A 17,688-nucleotide genomic window follows, 5' to 3' on the forward strand; every position below is an offset into this window, starting at 1 on the left:
TCTGGCTTTAAAGACAATGGCTATGTCAATACAACCACTTTAATGTATGAACATCAAGTTTTCCCTGTTGTATGTTTGAATAGATTTTATAGAAACAATAAAACAAATGCTTTGTAAAATGTTTTTGTAAGCCCTGTATGACTGTTTTTTTAACTGGCTTTTATCTTTCAGGTTATGTACCAAATAATACAGAAGCTCAGCAAGGTGATTCAGGAAATCAAACAATGTCAGCTGAGGTCACCAGTCAGTACCAAGGGTATATGGCTGCTACCTCTGATACTGGCGTGCCACAATTAGATGGTACGTATGTAGGTAAGTTTACCAGTAAGATGACACCATACTGTTGTACAGGCAAGCTTGGTTAGCCACATATCTTTTTGCCCAGTAATAAAGTTGCTGGATCTTTGGAGATCTGTATGCTTGATGACAGGTTTGAAATAAGAGGAGGAATCTGTCTCTAAAATTCTGACTAGATTGTTGAGCATCCATATTTATTGAGTATTCAGATTGTTGGCAGAATTCATAAGACTGTACGTATTTGGTTACTAAGTTATGTTTCAGACTGTTGTTCCTATATTAATTCTTTGCAGTGACTGTTGCACAATTTTACTATAAACTCCCATTGTATAACATGAAACTTCTGCCGTGTATTTTGCATTTTCATAGTTTACAGTGCAACCACAAATATAAACTTAAGTGATAGATGAACAGTTTACTGAATTCAGTATATATGTGTCCGTAGATTTGAAACTTTAAACATCAACTAAATAGTTTGTAAACACAAAACTGCAAAGGAAAGTACCTGAGAATTGAGGTTTGTAAAGGTTTCTGATGACATACGGTTCAGTTTAGATGAATAATGATGGATCAGTAAGATTGAAAAAAATATTTATCATGTTACTGTAAAATCTCAGTATAGTTCCCTCCTTTTTGGGTCTTTTAACCAGCTGACCATTTTGTTGCTTTATTTTTGGATTTACGTTTTGCTATTTCTGCTTGTGCAGCTGGAAGTGTACAGGATCAGGCTTCTGTGACCCAAACACACACTCACAACACAGCATCCCAACCCTACAACCCAAACATCTACTCCCAGACAGGCGAGTCTTCACAGCAACAAAGCATCACATCCGACAGCAGTCTGGACACGGAGGACGACGCGAACCAGGAACAACAGACTGATTTTGATTACTTTGGGGCAGCCACTACCCAAAAAGTATGTGACAAAGTTGATCACCACATGTTATGCTGCTGTACAAAATTGTCCTTTTCCAATCTCTGATTCAAAAATTCAAACACAACCTGTAATCCATTATGTTATAACAAGATATCATTATTGAATACAATTTGTAAGAGATATTCAAGAAATTGATGTACGGTAGGGAAATAGGGTGGAGCAGGGAGGCACATAGAGTTGATACTATATATGGCTGCTTAGGTCTCAGTTGTTACCATTTGTTAAGTGGGCTTCAGGAAAAGCAACAACTTTAGGTTCAGGGGGGCACAGAAAAGTGCCTCTGTAAAGTAAATATCAAACAGCTGTGTAGCCCCCATTATCTTTTTAATAGTCTTGTTGTAATACCTGCTTATGTGTTAATGAGTCTCATTTGATATCAGTATGATAATCAGGCACCATTACCTACTCAGCCTTGTTATATCATCAAATCTGTTGTGATATCAGTCCGAGACTTCGTTGATATTTTCTAGGCCCGTTTCTACTGACGTACCTGCAAATGTTCATGCAGCCTGCTTTGTCAAGGCTCGCCTGAAAGCAGCATCAGATTACTAGGTCCGACCATATTTCATAAACGAACAACTCTGGTCCAACCGGTTCCATCGTTTGGCTCGAGATAAACGAATGCAGCCCTAGTCGGATCCATCTGTACATGTATATCTTTGATCACCTGTTTATTTACATTATAGATTGTAGCTCCACGGTTAAGGAAACGCACCACATCAGAGACTAGTCAAGGGAGTGGTAATCGATCAACCTATCCCGGGGAACAAGCCAAAGATGACAAAGCAAGAATGCCTCCTCCTGCTGCCAAAACAGATCCATCCAAGAAGGTATTAGATTAAGTAACTACTCTGGAAGTAGGATTTCAGTTTCGGTTAGTCTGTATTACACTTCAGATTAGACCAAATTATTTGCAATGGTAAATTTCATCAATAATTGATAAATGATTAGGTGCTTATTATTACAGCAATGTGAATTTAAATGACAGATTTTGGGCTTTAGTAATTAGTTGTAATATATCAGCTTGTTGCTACTGTCACTGTACACAAAACAGCCAAGAAATTGTCATTTAATGCAAAGAAGTACTTTTATGTATACAGTTTTCATTTGATGATACTTTTCATGACAATTAAACTGTATTAAGTTTTATTGGCTGATGATTATCATTACATGAACAATTTAAAAGTAAGAAAAAATACCAAAACAAGACTTTCCTCCTCATTTACGTACCGTGCGTTGCTATTTATTTGGATATCATTTTCAAAAGTCTATTTCATCAAAACTAATGCTAGTTTGGAGAAGAAATTCAATCAAAACCCTCATTAACTCGAAGATATTTCAACTATGCATATTTTCTGCCGATATTGATCGTTTATCCCCAAATATTCGCCAAAATACCGGAAGTGTGCCCTTTCAGGGTACAGTAATGCCGATTCAAGGGCCTACATAATTACTCTTATGGTTCAAATTGTGATAGAAATGAAAAGTGGATAGTATTTTGATATATTTATGGAAAATGAACACACATTTTTGGAATCGATAGTATGATATAAAGAACATTTATATCTATATAAAAAGTGTCCCGATTTGGGTACAGTTACGTTAGAATTTCAAAAAGAGGAAAATCCAAATGCAACTTTTTTAAAATTTGTGTTTTATTCTTGCAAATCTTCTCAATCAAATGAATATCTTGGAAAACCTTGAATCATTATGAATACCAGACTGTATGAATGTTTTCACTGCCTCTCAATGATATCAGCAGGGAAGCAGGTTAGGGGGATGGTTCAGTAAACTCCTACCCAAACCCAAGAACGAGATGAAGCTTCCTAATGATGATAAACCAAGTGTGAGTATATCAGCCTTGTTATAAACAAAATCAGGACAAATTTGTTCTATTTATATCAAAATGTTTAAATTTTCACAAAGTAGTTGAACATGCTCATCATTCAATTAACCAATGCATTGAAATGAAAATAACTTCTCGTAGAGTCAAATGATACTGTATGTTTAAGGCCTCAGACCACAATTAATTCTACCATATGTAACTACCAAAGGAAAAATGAAATTAAAAGGTTTTAAAACTTTGCACAGGGTCTGGTTCCTATTTCATGTTGTAAATCTATTTAAACTGAACCTACAGTGAGCTGGAAAGTACCTCATGACCGGCATTTAAGAAAGATAATTTCATTTGAATGTCACTACCCCGCATGTATAGGGGAAAATACTAAAATTCACTAAACATCAATGCGCAAGCCTCATCACTCATTGTGTCCTGCTGTGAATACAAACTTGAAAACTGAATAAAAATTAAATAACTAGCTAGAATGGATATTGTTGAGCGTTTCTGTGGGGGAAAAAAAGTATGTATCTGTCATAGATCAGAAAGGAAAAATAATCTAGTAACTGACCTGAAATGTCCTTATGCACTACATTCGTGTACAACGACCCGGAAGTGTTATTGTGGTCTGAGACCATATGTATATTTGCTTACTTGATAGTGATTCCTATAATGGATGTCAAGATCACTCAAGACGACAACTTTTTCTCTCTATTGAATAGACTGATTCTTGGTCACTGAACAAAATGTTTTTATTTGTGTTACCAGATTGTGTGGGACAAGGATAATGAAAAGTGGGTGAACTTAGACGGTACCGAGGAAGTGAGTAAACCAGTGGCAGAACCTCCAAAGGACTCGGACATCTTCAAAACCCCAGCAGGTACCTCCCCAGTTCTCTATACTTACAGGGTGCCAGGGAACACTTGAATGCTATCAATGCTATGTAACAGTCTCAAGAAATGTTGACCTTTAATTTCCTATCACGGAAGATACAAGTTATATAGTTGAAACAAATTATTCAGAAACACTGAATTAGCGGCCACACCAGTCCAAAGTTTGTGTGGTGATGCGCTATGAGAATGGATAACAAAGTAATGCCAGATGATTGAGTAAATGTCAAAATATGACACAAGGAAGTTCCAATCATGTATTGCTGAGAGTGTCACCAGTAATTTGTTACTTAAGCTTAAAGTGGTGGCTACTTCAGGACAAGTTCGACACCAAAAGTACTCTAAATGGGGTTGCTGAACAGCTATGAGTCAATTTCTACTGTACTATATAGTGAGAAGGTTTGTGAGACTGAAGTGTCCATATCTTGTTTTTGATATTCTGTCTGACTGAAACATCCTATTAGGAAGCTTGGAATCTGGGACTAGTACTGTCAACACAATGTTCCTCCAAAATAGTCCAGTACTGTTTTTTTGCTGCAGGCTTACACAGCTCTTAATGTTTGTCATTGTCTTGTAGTGCCAGCAACTCCTGAGTCAAGTTCAGCGTTAGGGGCACCCCCTTCGGGCAACAAGTTTTCACGTCCTAAAGGTAGAGGTATGTGTCATATATATCAGTGTATAATAGAGAGATAAACATCAAGTTGTTAATGTTAATTATATTTACATTTCCTACTGAACTTGGACTTATTATCATTTGTGTTTATTACAGTGTTAAACACACGTAAGTGATGATGTTGCATCCTTTCAAAGGTCCAATGTTTTAGAAATTCTCAAAAGAACTCAGAAATTGCACTGAATGTAAAACTGTAAGGATTGATTCCAGTTCTGTTGAGGTTTATTGGGTATAAACGTCAATGGCTCTTGAGACAAACTTGATATATAGCAGTTTATTAAATTATCTCAAAATCCATTGAGGTTTATACCACATAAACCTCAAAAGAACAGGATTAAATCCTGAATTAGCCAGAAACCTTGACAAAAGTTATTTGCCATGGGAGATCTGGAACTTGACTATATTGTGTGAATTAAGCATTTTCTAATGTCCTGCCAGTATTTCATTTAAAAGATAAAGCACATCAGATTTTGACTAAGTTTCGTTTGGAGCATACCTGGGTCAAGAGAACATAACTTTGTGTATAGAAATGGTGTGGCCTCCTATTTGCAGAAGGTCGTCGCAAAAGGGGAATAGGGGTCAATTATTTCCAAAACTTTCTTCTGTATGGATGGATGGATTTTTACTTAATTTGGCATAGAAGATCTCTGTTTCAAGGGGATTTAGTTTTGTATGCACAAAGGTTGTACTGAACCCACAACTCCCCTCTCGCAGCAGGGGGCAAGAGTGTCTGGGATGAACAGGGGAACACACTATGCCCAGTATGTGGACTTATATAATCATATACACTAATGTATGACTTGATTGACAGGAGCTCGTAACCAGTATGTGGACTTACATAATCATATACACTTATGTATGACTTGATTGACAGGAGCACGTAACCAGTATGTGGATGTGATGAATACTAGTGGGAGTAGTACTAGCAGCACAACAGTGCCAAAAAGTCTGTTCAACGTGATGCCGACTTCAGCCTCGTCACCAGCAATATTTAATCCACGTATGTATTTTCAAACTTCTCAACTTAAAGTATGTTGCTGATTAAATTCATTTTGTTTGACTTGGAGTTCTTCTGTTCAAAGATATTATGTCCATGACAGCTAACTTTCTGATGATTCTGATTTATTATCTACTTTGCATCTAACATATGTTTACAGTTTGCGATAGGTTATCATTTTACAAACAGTATTATACACTGTTCGTAACAAGACTTTACAGTTTCCACTTGTATTTTTTTGTCCAGCTATGGACAGCTTGGTAAAGATATCAGTTGATACCAACTTGAAGCATTGGTATCATACTGTGGTATTAAATCGTTTTTGATTTTGAAAAAAATGATGGTTGCATTTTTGTATCTATTCCAATTAGAATGTATATTCCTGTCTTTAAATGTCATATTAAAAGCAGTTGTCAGTTATAATCAGCTTTCATTATGTCATGAGAAAGTTTACATAATATTATGTCACCGTTACTTAAGACATTGCTGGATAGATTTAAATGATAAAACAATTGGTGATCAAACTCTACATTAGTTCTATTATTGGTAAAATTTATAAAAAGCAATCATTTAATATGTTGTACAAAATTTTGACTGCCAAAACACTGTACAACTTTCATACATTTTGATGTTATTCATAAAAAGTGTCAGCAGTTCAATGCTATTCAGATTATGAAATCCCAAGATTTACTGCTTGCAGTTGGAGGAAGCGATCAGTCTGACTCAAAAACAGACCCTCAACCTCAGCAGTCAATAGCGCCACCTGCTGAACAAAACATGAACCAGTCTCTGACACCAGGGGAGGTAAGTGTTATATGAAGCTCTACATTATGATCAGTTCCATGTGTGGCTGGAGCTTGGCAATGTTTAGGATCTGTACTCAAGGTTTTCGTAGAGACAGTTAACATAGTTTTTGCTATATTTGAATGTGTACTGGAATGTGTTGTAAACAAACATATATAGCTGTACTTTGTATACCTGTGCAACTTTGCGAGGTATGGCGTATAGTGTTACTCACGTTCATTCTGTCACATCACATGGTCATTGTTAATCATAGAGACTAACAAAACATTGAAACAAATTCCACATGGCCATGGGGATATTCATATCTTGCAGACATTTTCTAGTTCTAGAAGGTATATTAGATAGCATGTGATAGTATTGATTATGACCCACTTTTATGTCAAAGCCAACTTGAGAATATGTGCCACAAAATTCTTTTTCGTTTCCAATTGTATAATACACTTTAAAAAAAAAAGGAAAATGTATGGTAAAAAGAATTTCTTTTTTTTGGTTGATCATGTTGTTTTCTCAAGACTATTTAAAAACATTCTGTGCTTTATTGTTTAAAGCAACACACTTTGGAATGTTATCATAATTAAACCAGTGTGTGGAGGTAAAATTACTAGAACTATAGAGGAGATGGACTTGGAGTAGTCGACAGTGAGAAAATGTTGACTATGCTGGTAACCTAGTTTTGAGATAGCATAAGGAGAACATTATTTGGTACTAATTGAAAGTTTGATCTCTCTAATGTAATAGTTGGATGCTTATCTTCATAGTGATTTCAGTGTGTTGAAAAATTACTTACAATTTATATACAGAGAGTAATATAACATTGACAAGTGTGTCTGTTGTGTAAAAACAAGATAGTGATTATGATATACTATTTGTTTTGGAAGTTACCTTTATTTTTGAGATGCCTTAGCAATGCTTCGTTGTCTATGGAGTTCTTTATTTGTATTTTTTCTCTCCATTTTGCCATTGCATTCGTGCAGGAAGACTTTTACAGTGAGTTGGTGTGATTAAATAGTAAGGCAGTCACCGGTTCATGTTTTCTTTAGTGTATTTGATGTTTCCTTGTTTAGACACTCAATTTGAACACAGGAAGTATTTCATAGTATGAACAAGTGTTGTATACATACTGTTACAGATATAGTGACGTATCTCAAAAACTGTATCTCCGTTCATTATTCAAAATCTTTTTGTAAAATTTAAAATGAACTCAAGCTTCTGTTGTTTTGTAATTGAAATCTTATTATTTTCAAAGCAGGAGAAATCTTGTTAATGGTAATAAAATATTTTATAATTCAAGATTACCATACATTACAGTGTACATATATTACAAGTAGTATACTTATAAATACCCATATATATGTATTTACTTTATATACCTGGTAAATAGGCAGTAATTTTAACATTTTAATTAATGCACCACTAATTAATTATTGGACACATTGTTACGTTTGATACTGTGACTTGTGTAATCAAGGAAGATGAGTTGCCACACTTTTATCCACTTTATTTTGACCTTGTTTTGGAAGTGAATTTCATAGGTACTTAAAGCACATTATTAGCTTGTAGTGAACCAAATTTTGTTTAGCATGATTACTCCTTAAAATAAAACAACAATGTCAAGCAATGATATTTCACTAGAAACAAAATTATTAGAAAAATGTAAAGACAAAAATTATTAAGGTTTATATATATCATTTAAGTTAAAACAAAATAAAGTATGATTTTTTGTGTTTTCCAGCAGATTAATGTTAACTGAACAAAAAGCTTGTACCCACTTAATGTTTGTTCTGTCCCTTGCTCCTGGTCAAAACTTTTGTCCATTTGATTATTCTCAGTTTATCTCTGGCTCTAGGTCTTCAGTCTGGTGGCTCTCTAGACATTTAACTTATTTAAATGTCTAGGGGGGGGGGGGGGCAAATATTTTTGGGGTGATTAATAAATAAAAATCTGAATTGGAAAATCTGACAGTTGATCAGTTGTTTGAAATTGCTGTAAAAGATGATTTAGTCAGAACAAGTGATAACGGAACTCCTTGAAGTGTTGACTAAACTGATGAGTACTGATTTGCCATTTACAGTTGTCTAGGACAAGCTCTATGAGCTCTGTATCATATGAGGTCCAACAACTAACTCGTCAGGTAACTGATCAGGATGTTTGCTTTAGCCTGTTAATTAACTGCATGCCAGACACCGGAGCAGACAAGCTAACAATGTTAACCGAAAATGTTCAGTCAAAGTAGTTTTATTTTACAAATACCATATAAGGAATTTAACTATAATGCATGTATGAGATGCGACTCCAACTGCTCTTCATGCTCGTAATAATAGATAATCTAGTTCATTAGACCTTTCTGTAAGATTTTAAATTTATCATATATGGAATTAATACCCCAATGATTTTAAGTATCTTTTGACACTTGCAAGATAGTAGAGGAGTTTTAGTCTTTTCTACCCGTCTCATCCGTTCATATGTCTCTCCTTCTGTGAGATAACTGGTTTGACTATAAGATCCATTACGCTAATACTGAATTCCAACAGCAGTCAAACTTCATGTTATAGATACAGCTGGACCCTTTTGACGATGAAGACACACTTAAAGTAATCATTTTTCATAATTGAAAACTCACTGTCATGTTCATTATAATATAAAATCTTCATGGTGAATACTGAAGGTTTGCTAAGGAAAAGTAACTTTGACTAAAACATTTTTGCTAACATGCATACTAATACTAGTTTTACACTAGTGTGCAACTAAAAGTTCCTCATCGCTTCAGTGTTGTTGATTGTTACTTCAGAATTTGACATTCTAAATTCTTTTATTTTAGTCTCTTAAAGTAATTTGTTTCTTTTTATAATGTGCTAAAATTCATTCTCTTCTTGTAGATGTATGAGCATAGTATCTATATATAATTGAGTTGCCATTTCACATGTGTTGTATTAAACAAATTAAGTAGTTTTCATTTTAGCTTAGCTCTGTCAATCTGAAGAAACCTTCACCATTGTCAAGTCTTCGATGTTATAATCTGGACTTTGTTTATGGCTTTCAGTATGACAACATTGTCTTTAAGTCTTTGATTTCATGTTTATTATTCTGACATCTCAATATTATGAGACATTATATAGCCATTCACTTTCACCTAATAAGCTAATCTTTTGTCCATTATTGACATATATTCCATTAAAAAATACTAGTCCAAAACAGAGTATTTGAGTTTTTAAATTTTAAATTTGAACTTAAGTTTAATAATACCATCAAGCTTAAAATATTGGGACTATCATGAAATATTTGTCCATTCCCTACAAGCATATTCTACATAGAATATATCTTGTGATGAATTTTACAAAGTTACATTTGTTTGTAATTTGAATACATTTTGTGTTTGGAATCAAATCAAGAACAAAAACCCCCAGAAATTACAGAGTCCATCACTGTCAGTCAATACCAGTGTATCTAAGTGGAATTACAAATGCAAAGTATCAAAAGGAAAAGTAAGAATATCTTGCCAAGAGAAGTAACTCGAAGCCAGAAAATCACCTCTTGGTTGATTTATCTTCTTTACACAAAGGAGTAAATAAAAAGATCTTGATGAAAATATTATCTTTACTCTGTTATGACTTTTATGCAAGTACTGGCACAGTCCATTTGATAAATTTAGTATGGGTTATCACCAAGGAAATTCATTGGTGAATAAATGAAGGGTGCCCACCAACCACCAGGATGGAGGGGTGTGGCCCAAAACAAGCAAGGGGAAGGAACTTTAATCTTATTTGGCATAGAACATCCCTGAGCCAAAGGTATTCAATTTTGTGTAAATGAAGGATGTGCCACATGCACACTGTCCACTGAGCATGTTTGGTTGGCTGAAACATTTCCCATTAGTTCCTAAGTTTGACCAGATAAATGTTCACCAAAATTGGTACAAATTTTTCTCTTTAAGATTGTTAGAAACACATTAATGGTACAGAGCCTATGGACCTCTTGTTGTATTAAAATTTCTAGCTGCTTAACTAAATTACTGAATAATTTATTAACTTCTCATTTCCATTTTTAGGTCACCTGAGCTTTGCTCAAGTGACCTATTTCGATCACTTTCCGTCCGTCATCGTCAGTCGTCAGAATCATCCTTGGTAGATGAGGCTACACAATTTTAAACTTGGGATTCCTACCCCAACCGCTGGGGCCAAGGTGGGGCCCCAAAGGGAAAATTAACCAATATTTCAAAAATCTTCTTCTGCAGACTCAGAGGTACTAGTCATTTTCTCTGCATGGATGAAAAGATCATCAGGGTCTTTATTTAAATGGTAAATTTCAGGATCCCCGGGTCATCCCTTCTCCCTGTGGGAGGGGGTAAAGTTTACTAGTTTAGATAGGGAAATAACACTTTTGTGTATATTTTTACAATTTTCTGTAGGAATTTATTCTTACTTGGTGAAAATTATCCTTGGAGGAAGATGGTTCTAAAATGTAAAATTGGGATTCCCCAACCCTAGGGGCCAGGGCGGGCCCCAAAGGGAAAATTTACCAATATTTCAAAAATCTTCTCTTCCAGACTCTGAGGTACTACAGTCAATTTCAGTGCAGATCATCAGGATTTTTTTATTAAAATTGTCAATTTCAGGACCCCTGAGCCATCCGTTCCCCCTTGGAGAGGGGGTAAAGTTTACTATAGTTTATATAGGGAAATAACACTTTTGGGTATATTTTATCCATTTTCAGCAGAAAAATTATTCAAACATGTTCAGAATCATCTTTGTTGGATGAGGGTGTTACATTGTAAAATTGGAATTCCTACCCCATCCCCAGGGGCTAGGGCAGGGCCCCAAAGGGAACATTTACCAATATTTTCAAATTCTTATCCTTTGATGACATGACAAGTATTGTATTTCACTTAGTTTACATGCTGATTTCCACATCACATCTAAACAATAAAATAAAGCTATCAGTACCTATGATATAACTCAGGTGACCGCTAAGGCCCTTGGGCCTCTTGTTTTTAATTGCCATCTTAAAAAAAGCAAATATTATTGTTTTCTACACTGTTATGATATGTATTTATTAGACTGACATTTCTTAACTGCTTCACCCACTTGGGGACAGTTACACAAGGGAATGTAACTGGATAACTCTTGTATTGTTAGTGCACTGCACCAGCTCTTCTTACACTGTACATATTTAGAAATAACATCAATTCATCATAAGAAGTGAAAAAAATGATTGTTGATATCATATGGGATTACATAAATTCCACATTCTGTAATTTAAGCATTGAACTGCTTTCAGTTGGCATTCATAGACAGTATAAATGCCAGTTGGACAAAGGCAAATTCAATGAAGCGCACTTTCATTTCATGTTGGATTTGCCTTTGTCCAGTTGGAATTCATACTGCCTATGAGTACCAACTGAAAGCAGATCAGTACTTACTTATATTCAATATTTTTGGAATCTGTTCATCTCATAGAAAATTCAATTACACTTATTATTATTCAGCATTTAGTTCAAATAATGTATGTATTGTGCATGCTTGGTCAATGAATAGAACAGCCATCACCTGGGGAGAGTCAGTGGTATCCAAAGTAACAATTATGACATCATAATAATGATGACGTCAACAATCGGTCCATGGCATTCATAGCCTTACTGAATGCCAACTGAATTTGATAGGCTTATATAGTGGCAATGCCATACGATGGTAAATATTCAGTCAACAATAGCATTGAGGTCAAGGTAAAAAAGTTGGGCATTTTCAATTTGAAAGCTGAAATTAATTACAATTAATTACATTAAATACACATATTGAACTACTTTAAATGAAAATACTGGTACAGTAAAACTTCATTGCTAAGCACATGCTTGATTTAATTCTTCTTTAATATATCTCCTACTCTTGACTGTAAAAATATAATCTATTACTCCAGGTATGCAGATAGACAAATCTCAACCATCTATTGAGGTTTAGCACTCAGAAAAGCATTGTGTTGAATCTCAAAATCTTATCGGTGGGTAGAGATTTTCTTTTCTATACACACGGGAGGGATACATTTTATTGGTCTTCATGATCAGGTAAAAAAAGTTAAATGAAAGCTAAATAAGTTTCAGTTAAACATCTAAACTAATTCTTAGGTTTGCTGTGATTTGAAAATCGAAAGTTATGAAACTTCTGGGTTTTAATGAACAAATGAAACTTCTGGGTTTTAATGAACAGGTTTTACTGGTTCATTTCCTGGTGGTGATATAACATTGATTATGGTGTTTTTTTCTTACAGGATGGGAAACAGACCCAAGCACCTAATTTGACCCCAGGGGGACCCCCCATGTTGTTTAATCCTTCTCAATTTAAAACTGGTCAGCAGAATGCAGCACCTGCCGGTGGTCCAAAGCTCTACAACCAACGAAGGGTTTATCCTAAATGATGATACAGCCCAACACTAACCTAAATGATGGTACAGCCCAACACTAAACCAGGAGAATGGATGTAGCTGGATGTTTAAATATTAATATCCAAAGTACACACTGGACAGTTTTATTGTAGATTCTTAATCTCATGCTCATACAAGTCCAAATAATTTTATTCTAATAAAAGAAGGTTAATTTGATTTTAATGGAATCTTGTGACCAGATCTTGAACTGATTATGGTAGTGGCAATAATAACTCATGTCTTTCACAAGTGTGCTTCGAGAATAATGGTTCTGTTTGAGAAATCTTCAAGTGATGGACTAATACCTGCCTCAAATGAGGTAAGACAGAGAGCCCCCCCCCGGCAAACCAATAGTCTTGTTGATGTGGTTTTGGTGTTTATTTATTGTTTTTAGAATTAGGAGAGTAGGCCTTCCTGTCTAACAGGGAAAGTATAAAAACAGGTGTGTTTCACATCTGGTTTACTGTCGTATGATGTGGGTTTGATTTTTTTGATGACCATGTCTCCATCAGACTTCATGATATTTATCTTATATTGTCTAGTTTGTTCATCTGTGTTCTGGGAGATGTAACCCTGTGATTTGTACCATAACTTAATTAAAAATTATGTATATTTACTTTCATATTCTTTCACTTGCATTTACAAACTTTGCAGCTTTTCTGGTCTTGGTTCAGGTATTAAGACCTTCTTAAACTTAAAAACATATTGATGTAAAGTTCTCTTCCCAGATTTTTCTGAATAGTTAGAAGTTTTCTGTTTGATTGACTTCTTTTACCCAGCTTACGATGTGTTTGGTTGTTTCAGATAACATAGTGGATAGAAATTTTATTTGAATACGTTGTTAAGATTTAAAGCTTTTTTAGATCTGGACCATGCTTTGAAGTCAAAACATATTTATTGTCTTGAGTTAGAATTTGTTTCATGCTAAGATTGATATACACCATCTAATCATTGATTCTACTCATTGACTAATTACTTAATGTGATTAAGTGATTGGTTTCATGATCTAAGGTGCTAGCTATTTGAGTAAATGAGACTGTATAACACTGTGAAGTAGGATGAGTGGGGAGCTGGCAATCATTAACCTATCCAAGGCATTGGGCCATCAACTAGATTCCATCACCTTCATTTTATATTCTCTCCCTTTTCTAATTGATTACTCCACCCTCTGAAATGATTTTAACGATGCTTAGTATTGGTAAGGTTTGAATGAATTAGCTCATTCACCCCTGAAATTAATTTCATGATCAACCATGTTTCTTCAGGGGTTAATGAGTTAAAAATAAGCGAGTTCATTTTAAGGTGGAGTTTTAATAATTTCAATCTATTACCTGGTACTATGCTACATACTTATGGGTAGCTTTTGCTGACAACGTGTAGCATTCTCTCCTCCCTAATAAAACAGTACAGGCTGAGTGAAGTCAATCCTGAGAATCAGAGGTTAACTCGAGGTCAGAGGACTGAATATACAGAACAGGAAATCTTTACAATAACAAATTTGTGAAAATATTGAAAACGAAACATTTAGAATACAAATTTGTTATCTGTTGTTGTGTAGCAAAAATATTTCCAAATGAAAATATTATTTGTTACGATGTTTACAGGACAGTGGATAATGGACTGTCTTTCAGAGAGAGATTTCTTTAGATGTTCTAGGATAGAGAAATATTGAGTGACGACATCAAAACAGTGATATGATATTAGGACATTAAAGTTTACAATTAATATTTGTAACATCTGTGATAAAAAGTTATTTCTAAATATACCAATACTTTAAATATACAAAGCGCTTTAGAGCGGCTAATTATTATTATTATTACTTGTTTACTGATATAAATGTACAAACTTTAATTTCTATAAATCTATTTTATGTGATATACTTCAATTCCACTATAATGACAACATGTCATTGATACAGTACCCATAGTTTTCCGGTATCTGGTGTTTCTTTGTGTGCCATGAAAACGTCTACATGACTGTGAATGGTAGATGAGTGCATGGCAGTGTTGTGTAAAAAAGTGCGTTTGAGAAAGTGCTACTACAGAAAAAACTAAGTACCGTTATATACTGTTCAAATACAAACTTGATGAGGATAAATGATTGTCATAGTTGATTTTGAATATGCTACAGTAAACATATTAATGTTAAAACTTTACAGAACCCCCAATATTGACTGTACTTATGAGACATTAAAGATGATTGTTTGATTTGTTGAATTTTAGTTAGGGTACTATTAATCAAATTTCTCCAATAGCCACAATATGCTTCCCCACTATGGAGGCAATGGATAAACCTGAAAGGAGGTGGTACACATGTCTTGTTACCCACATCTGGAAAATGTGCAGAAAAGCATCTTAAAATATTGCAATATATATATAGAATTATTGTCTACAGTTTAACATGTCAAAATATTTTACTTTTTAATTGACAATTATTTTTTTTTTTTAATTTTCAAAGATGTTTTGTGTGGGGTTGCAATACACATGTTGAATTTAGTTTGTTATCAAATAGTTACAAGATAATTGTCACATATTTAACAGTATACAGTATTTCTCCATTTATTTTGATGATAAAGACTCGTTGACATTTATATTATTTATTTAGAACATCAATAGAAGAAAATGGTAACCATATAAAATATCAAGAGACTTTATCATTGATTGATATTGAAAGTAAAATTAATATAGATTGTATGTGTATTCAGAGAGTAAATGAGATATTCAAACCTTATTTATTGATTTGTTTTTATGCTGTATAAAGGATGTGAGAGAAAAGATTGCATGTACATATATTTTATTCTGACGAAATAATAGACGGATGTTTAAAAATTATTCTCGAGTGCAAATTATGTTGTACGATAGAATTATGAATTGTAAGTAATAGAAGGGAAATGGTCAACCAGAAATGCTGGGATATCGTCCTTATCATGGTGTTATTTCCCATCATTGACTTGAGTGTGGCCATACAGTTGACTGAGGAATGCTGTTTAATTGATGGTTTAAATTATTGTGCAGTACCCTTCGACTTTTTATTTGAAATGAAGTTGTTAATTGTATTTTTGGGAAGGAAAAATAAATATCTCTTTCAGCAGACTTTTCTGTTTAATTTGACCATTCTAGTTTTGCAGGGTATATACTTTGTACACGTAGACAGTAATAATATGGTCAGCACAGACATCCCGCCACAGTGCATGATATAGGACTGATATTAGCTTTGTTTACAAAATTTCTATCTGCCATATGCTTTCTTAAGTGATCCTTATCAGAAGACATGCTTGAATTGTTGATGCGTTTTAATAAATAAGTTATAACAATATGCATAATGGATAAAGATTTATGTATATGTGTCAAGGTTATAATTTTGCGATTTAAACAAATAAGTTTGTCAAAAAAATCTTTAAAATCAACTATTCAGTGATAAACATGGCCTATACATTGTGTTTTTCTCAAGTTAAGTGCAATGCTATTTTACCACTTTTGTACATTTTCATTTGGAATATCAGCTTTTAGCTATATCAGACACATATATCTCCTTTCTGACTTTAAAGTTCTTAACCTCTGCTGCCATACAGTATCATGCCAAGGGGATACCAGTAGGTAGGGAATACCTCTGTTATTAGAAGAAAATCATTTAAAAGTATATTTCAACAAACCTTATAATGATTACTTGATCTCAAATAAATTTCACTGCCACTTGATTCTATTACGTATGTAATGTTCACACCCACACCTTATTAGGAATGGAGTATTTCACTGATTTCATCAAAACTCAAGTACATTTGTGTAAATATGTCATAAATATCCTTTTTATGGTTGATAGACCTTGTCTGTTATGGTGAAACCATTTTAATTCTAACTTAACATGATTGACCACTTCTTGTGTTCATCTGTTCCCCAGAGATTTGCTTGTGTGTCAAACCACATGTATATAGTCTGTTCTATTCTGAATAAGGTGAGATAATTGGCTACTAGTCAGCTCTATTCTGAATAAGGTGAGATAATTAGCTACTAGTCGGCTCTATTCTGAATAAGGTGAGATAATTGGCTACTAGTCAGCTCTATTCTGAATAAGGTTTTAGTCGGCTGGTGAAGGTTACAATATATTTTCTGTTCAAACTTCATTCATCATATCAGCATGAACCTACGGTAATCCCATAAAATCCTTGCATAATGCAGTATCTCTTGTGAATTCTGTTGTTTTAATTATTTGCCAATTGATCAGAGGGGAATGTCATTACAACACGAAATTGAATTACGCGAGTGTCAACCGAATTATTGAAAATAAAATATATTTGAAATCTATTTGACTAGGTTTTGTTTTATTCTATCAGACATCATTCTATTAATGTTCAATATAATATGTTGACTTATTGTAAATTAACTTGTGAATATTGGTTTAAACAGAAGATTTTACTCCTTGTGTCGTGGTTTCTTTTTTAAGTGCAATCATGTTAATCTTTAGATACAAGCCGATAGATTATATACTGGTGGATTTCTCGGTCCCCTTGGTGTGCCGTGACCTTGATGGCCAGTCATCTCTGAGTAGTGGTACGTCGATTATATACTGGTGGACTTTTTAGTCCCCTTGGTGTGCCGTGACCTTGATGGCCACAGTCATCTCTCTGAGTAGTGGTACGTTGACTATATACTGGTGGATTTCTCAGTCCCATTGGTGTACCGTGACCTTGATGGCCACAGTAATCTCTCTGAGTAGTGGTACGTAGACTATATACTGATGGATTGCTCGGTCCCCTTGGTGTGCCGTGACCTTGATGGCCAGTCATCTCTGAGTAGTGGTACGTCGACTATATACTGGTGGACTTTTTAGTCCCCTTGGTGTGCC

General features: G+C 34.4%; 1 protein-coding gene across 8 annotated transcripts in view; it reads left to right on the plus strand.

Moving 5' to 3' along the window:
* LOC110447583 overlaps positions 1-17,147 on the plus strand; it is a 36,167-nt gene extending 19,020 nt beyond the window's left edge. For 4 of the 8 annotated variants that reach the window (XM_021493367.1, XM_021493372.1, XM_021493370.1 and 1 more), the window contains 10 exons: positions 172-312; positions 1,005-1,213; positions 1,921-2,064; positions 2,994-3,080; positions 3,840-3,951; positions 4,539-4,616; positions 5,509-5,634; positions 6,332-6,435; positions 8,507-8,566; positions 12,694-17,147. In XM_021493367.1, the coding sequence (XP_021349042.1) occupies positions 172-312; positions 1,005-1,213; positions 1,921-2,064; positions 2,994-3,080; positions 3,840-3,951; positions 4,539-4,616; positions 5,509-5,634; positions 6,332-6,435; positions 8,507-8,566; positions 12,694-12,840 (1,208 nt within the window). In that variant the 3' untranslated portion in view covers positions 12,841-17,147. The remainder of the gene's footprint in view (positions 1-171; positions 313-1,004; positions 1,214-1,920; positions 2,065-2,993; positions 3,081-3,839; positions 3,952-4,538; positions 4,617-5,508; positions 5,635-6,331; positions 6,436-8,506; positions 8,567-12,693) is intronic. The other 4 variants (XR_002462614.1, XM_021493368.1, XM_021493369.1 and 1 more) reach the window with 4 other exon arrangements.
* Positions 17,148-17,688: the final 541 nt, after the last annotated feature.

This window comes from Mizuhopecten yessoensis, unplaced genomic scaffold (genome assembly GCF_002113885.1).
Source record: "Mizuhopecten yessoensis strain PY_sf001 unplaced genomic scaffold, ASM211388v2 scaffold3459, whole genome shotgun sequence".
In the NCBI taxonomy this organism is placed as follows: Eukaryota; Metazoa; Mollusca; class Bivalvia; order Pectinida; family Pectinidae; genus Mizuhopecten; species Mizuhopecten yessoensis.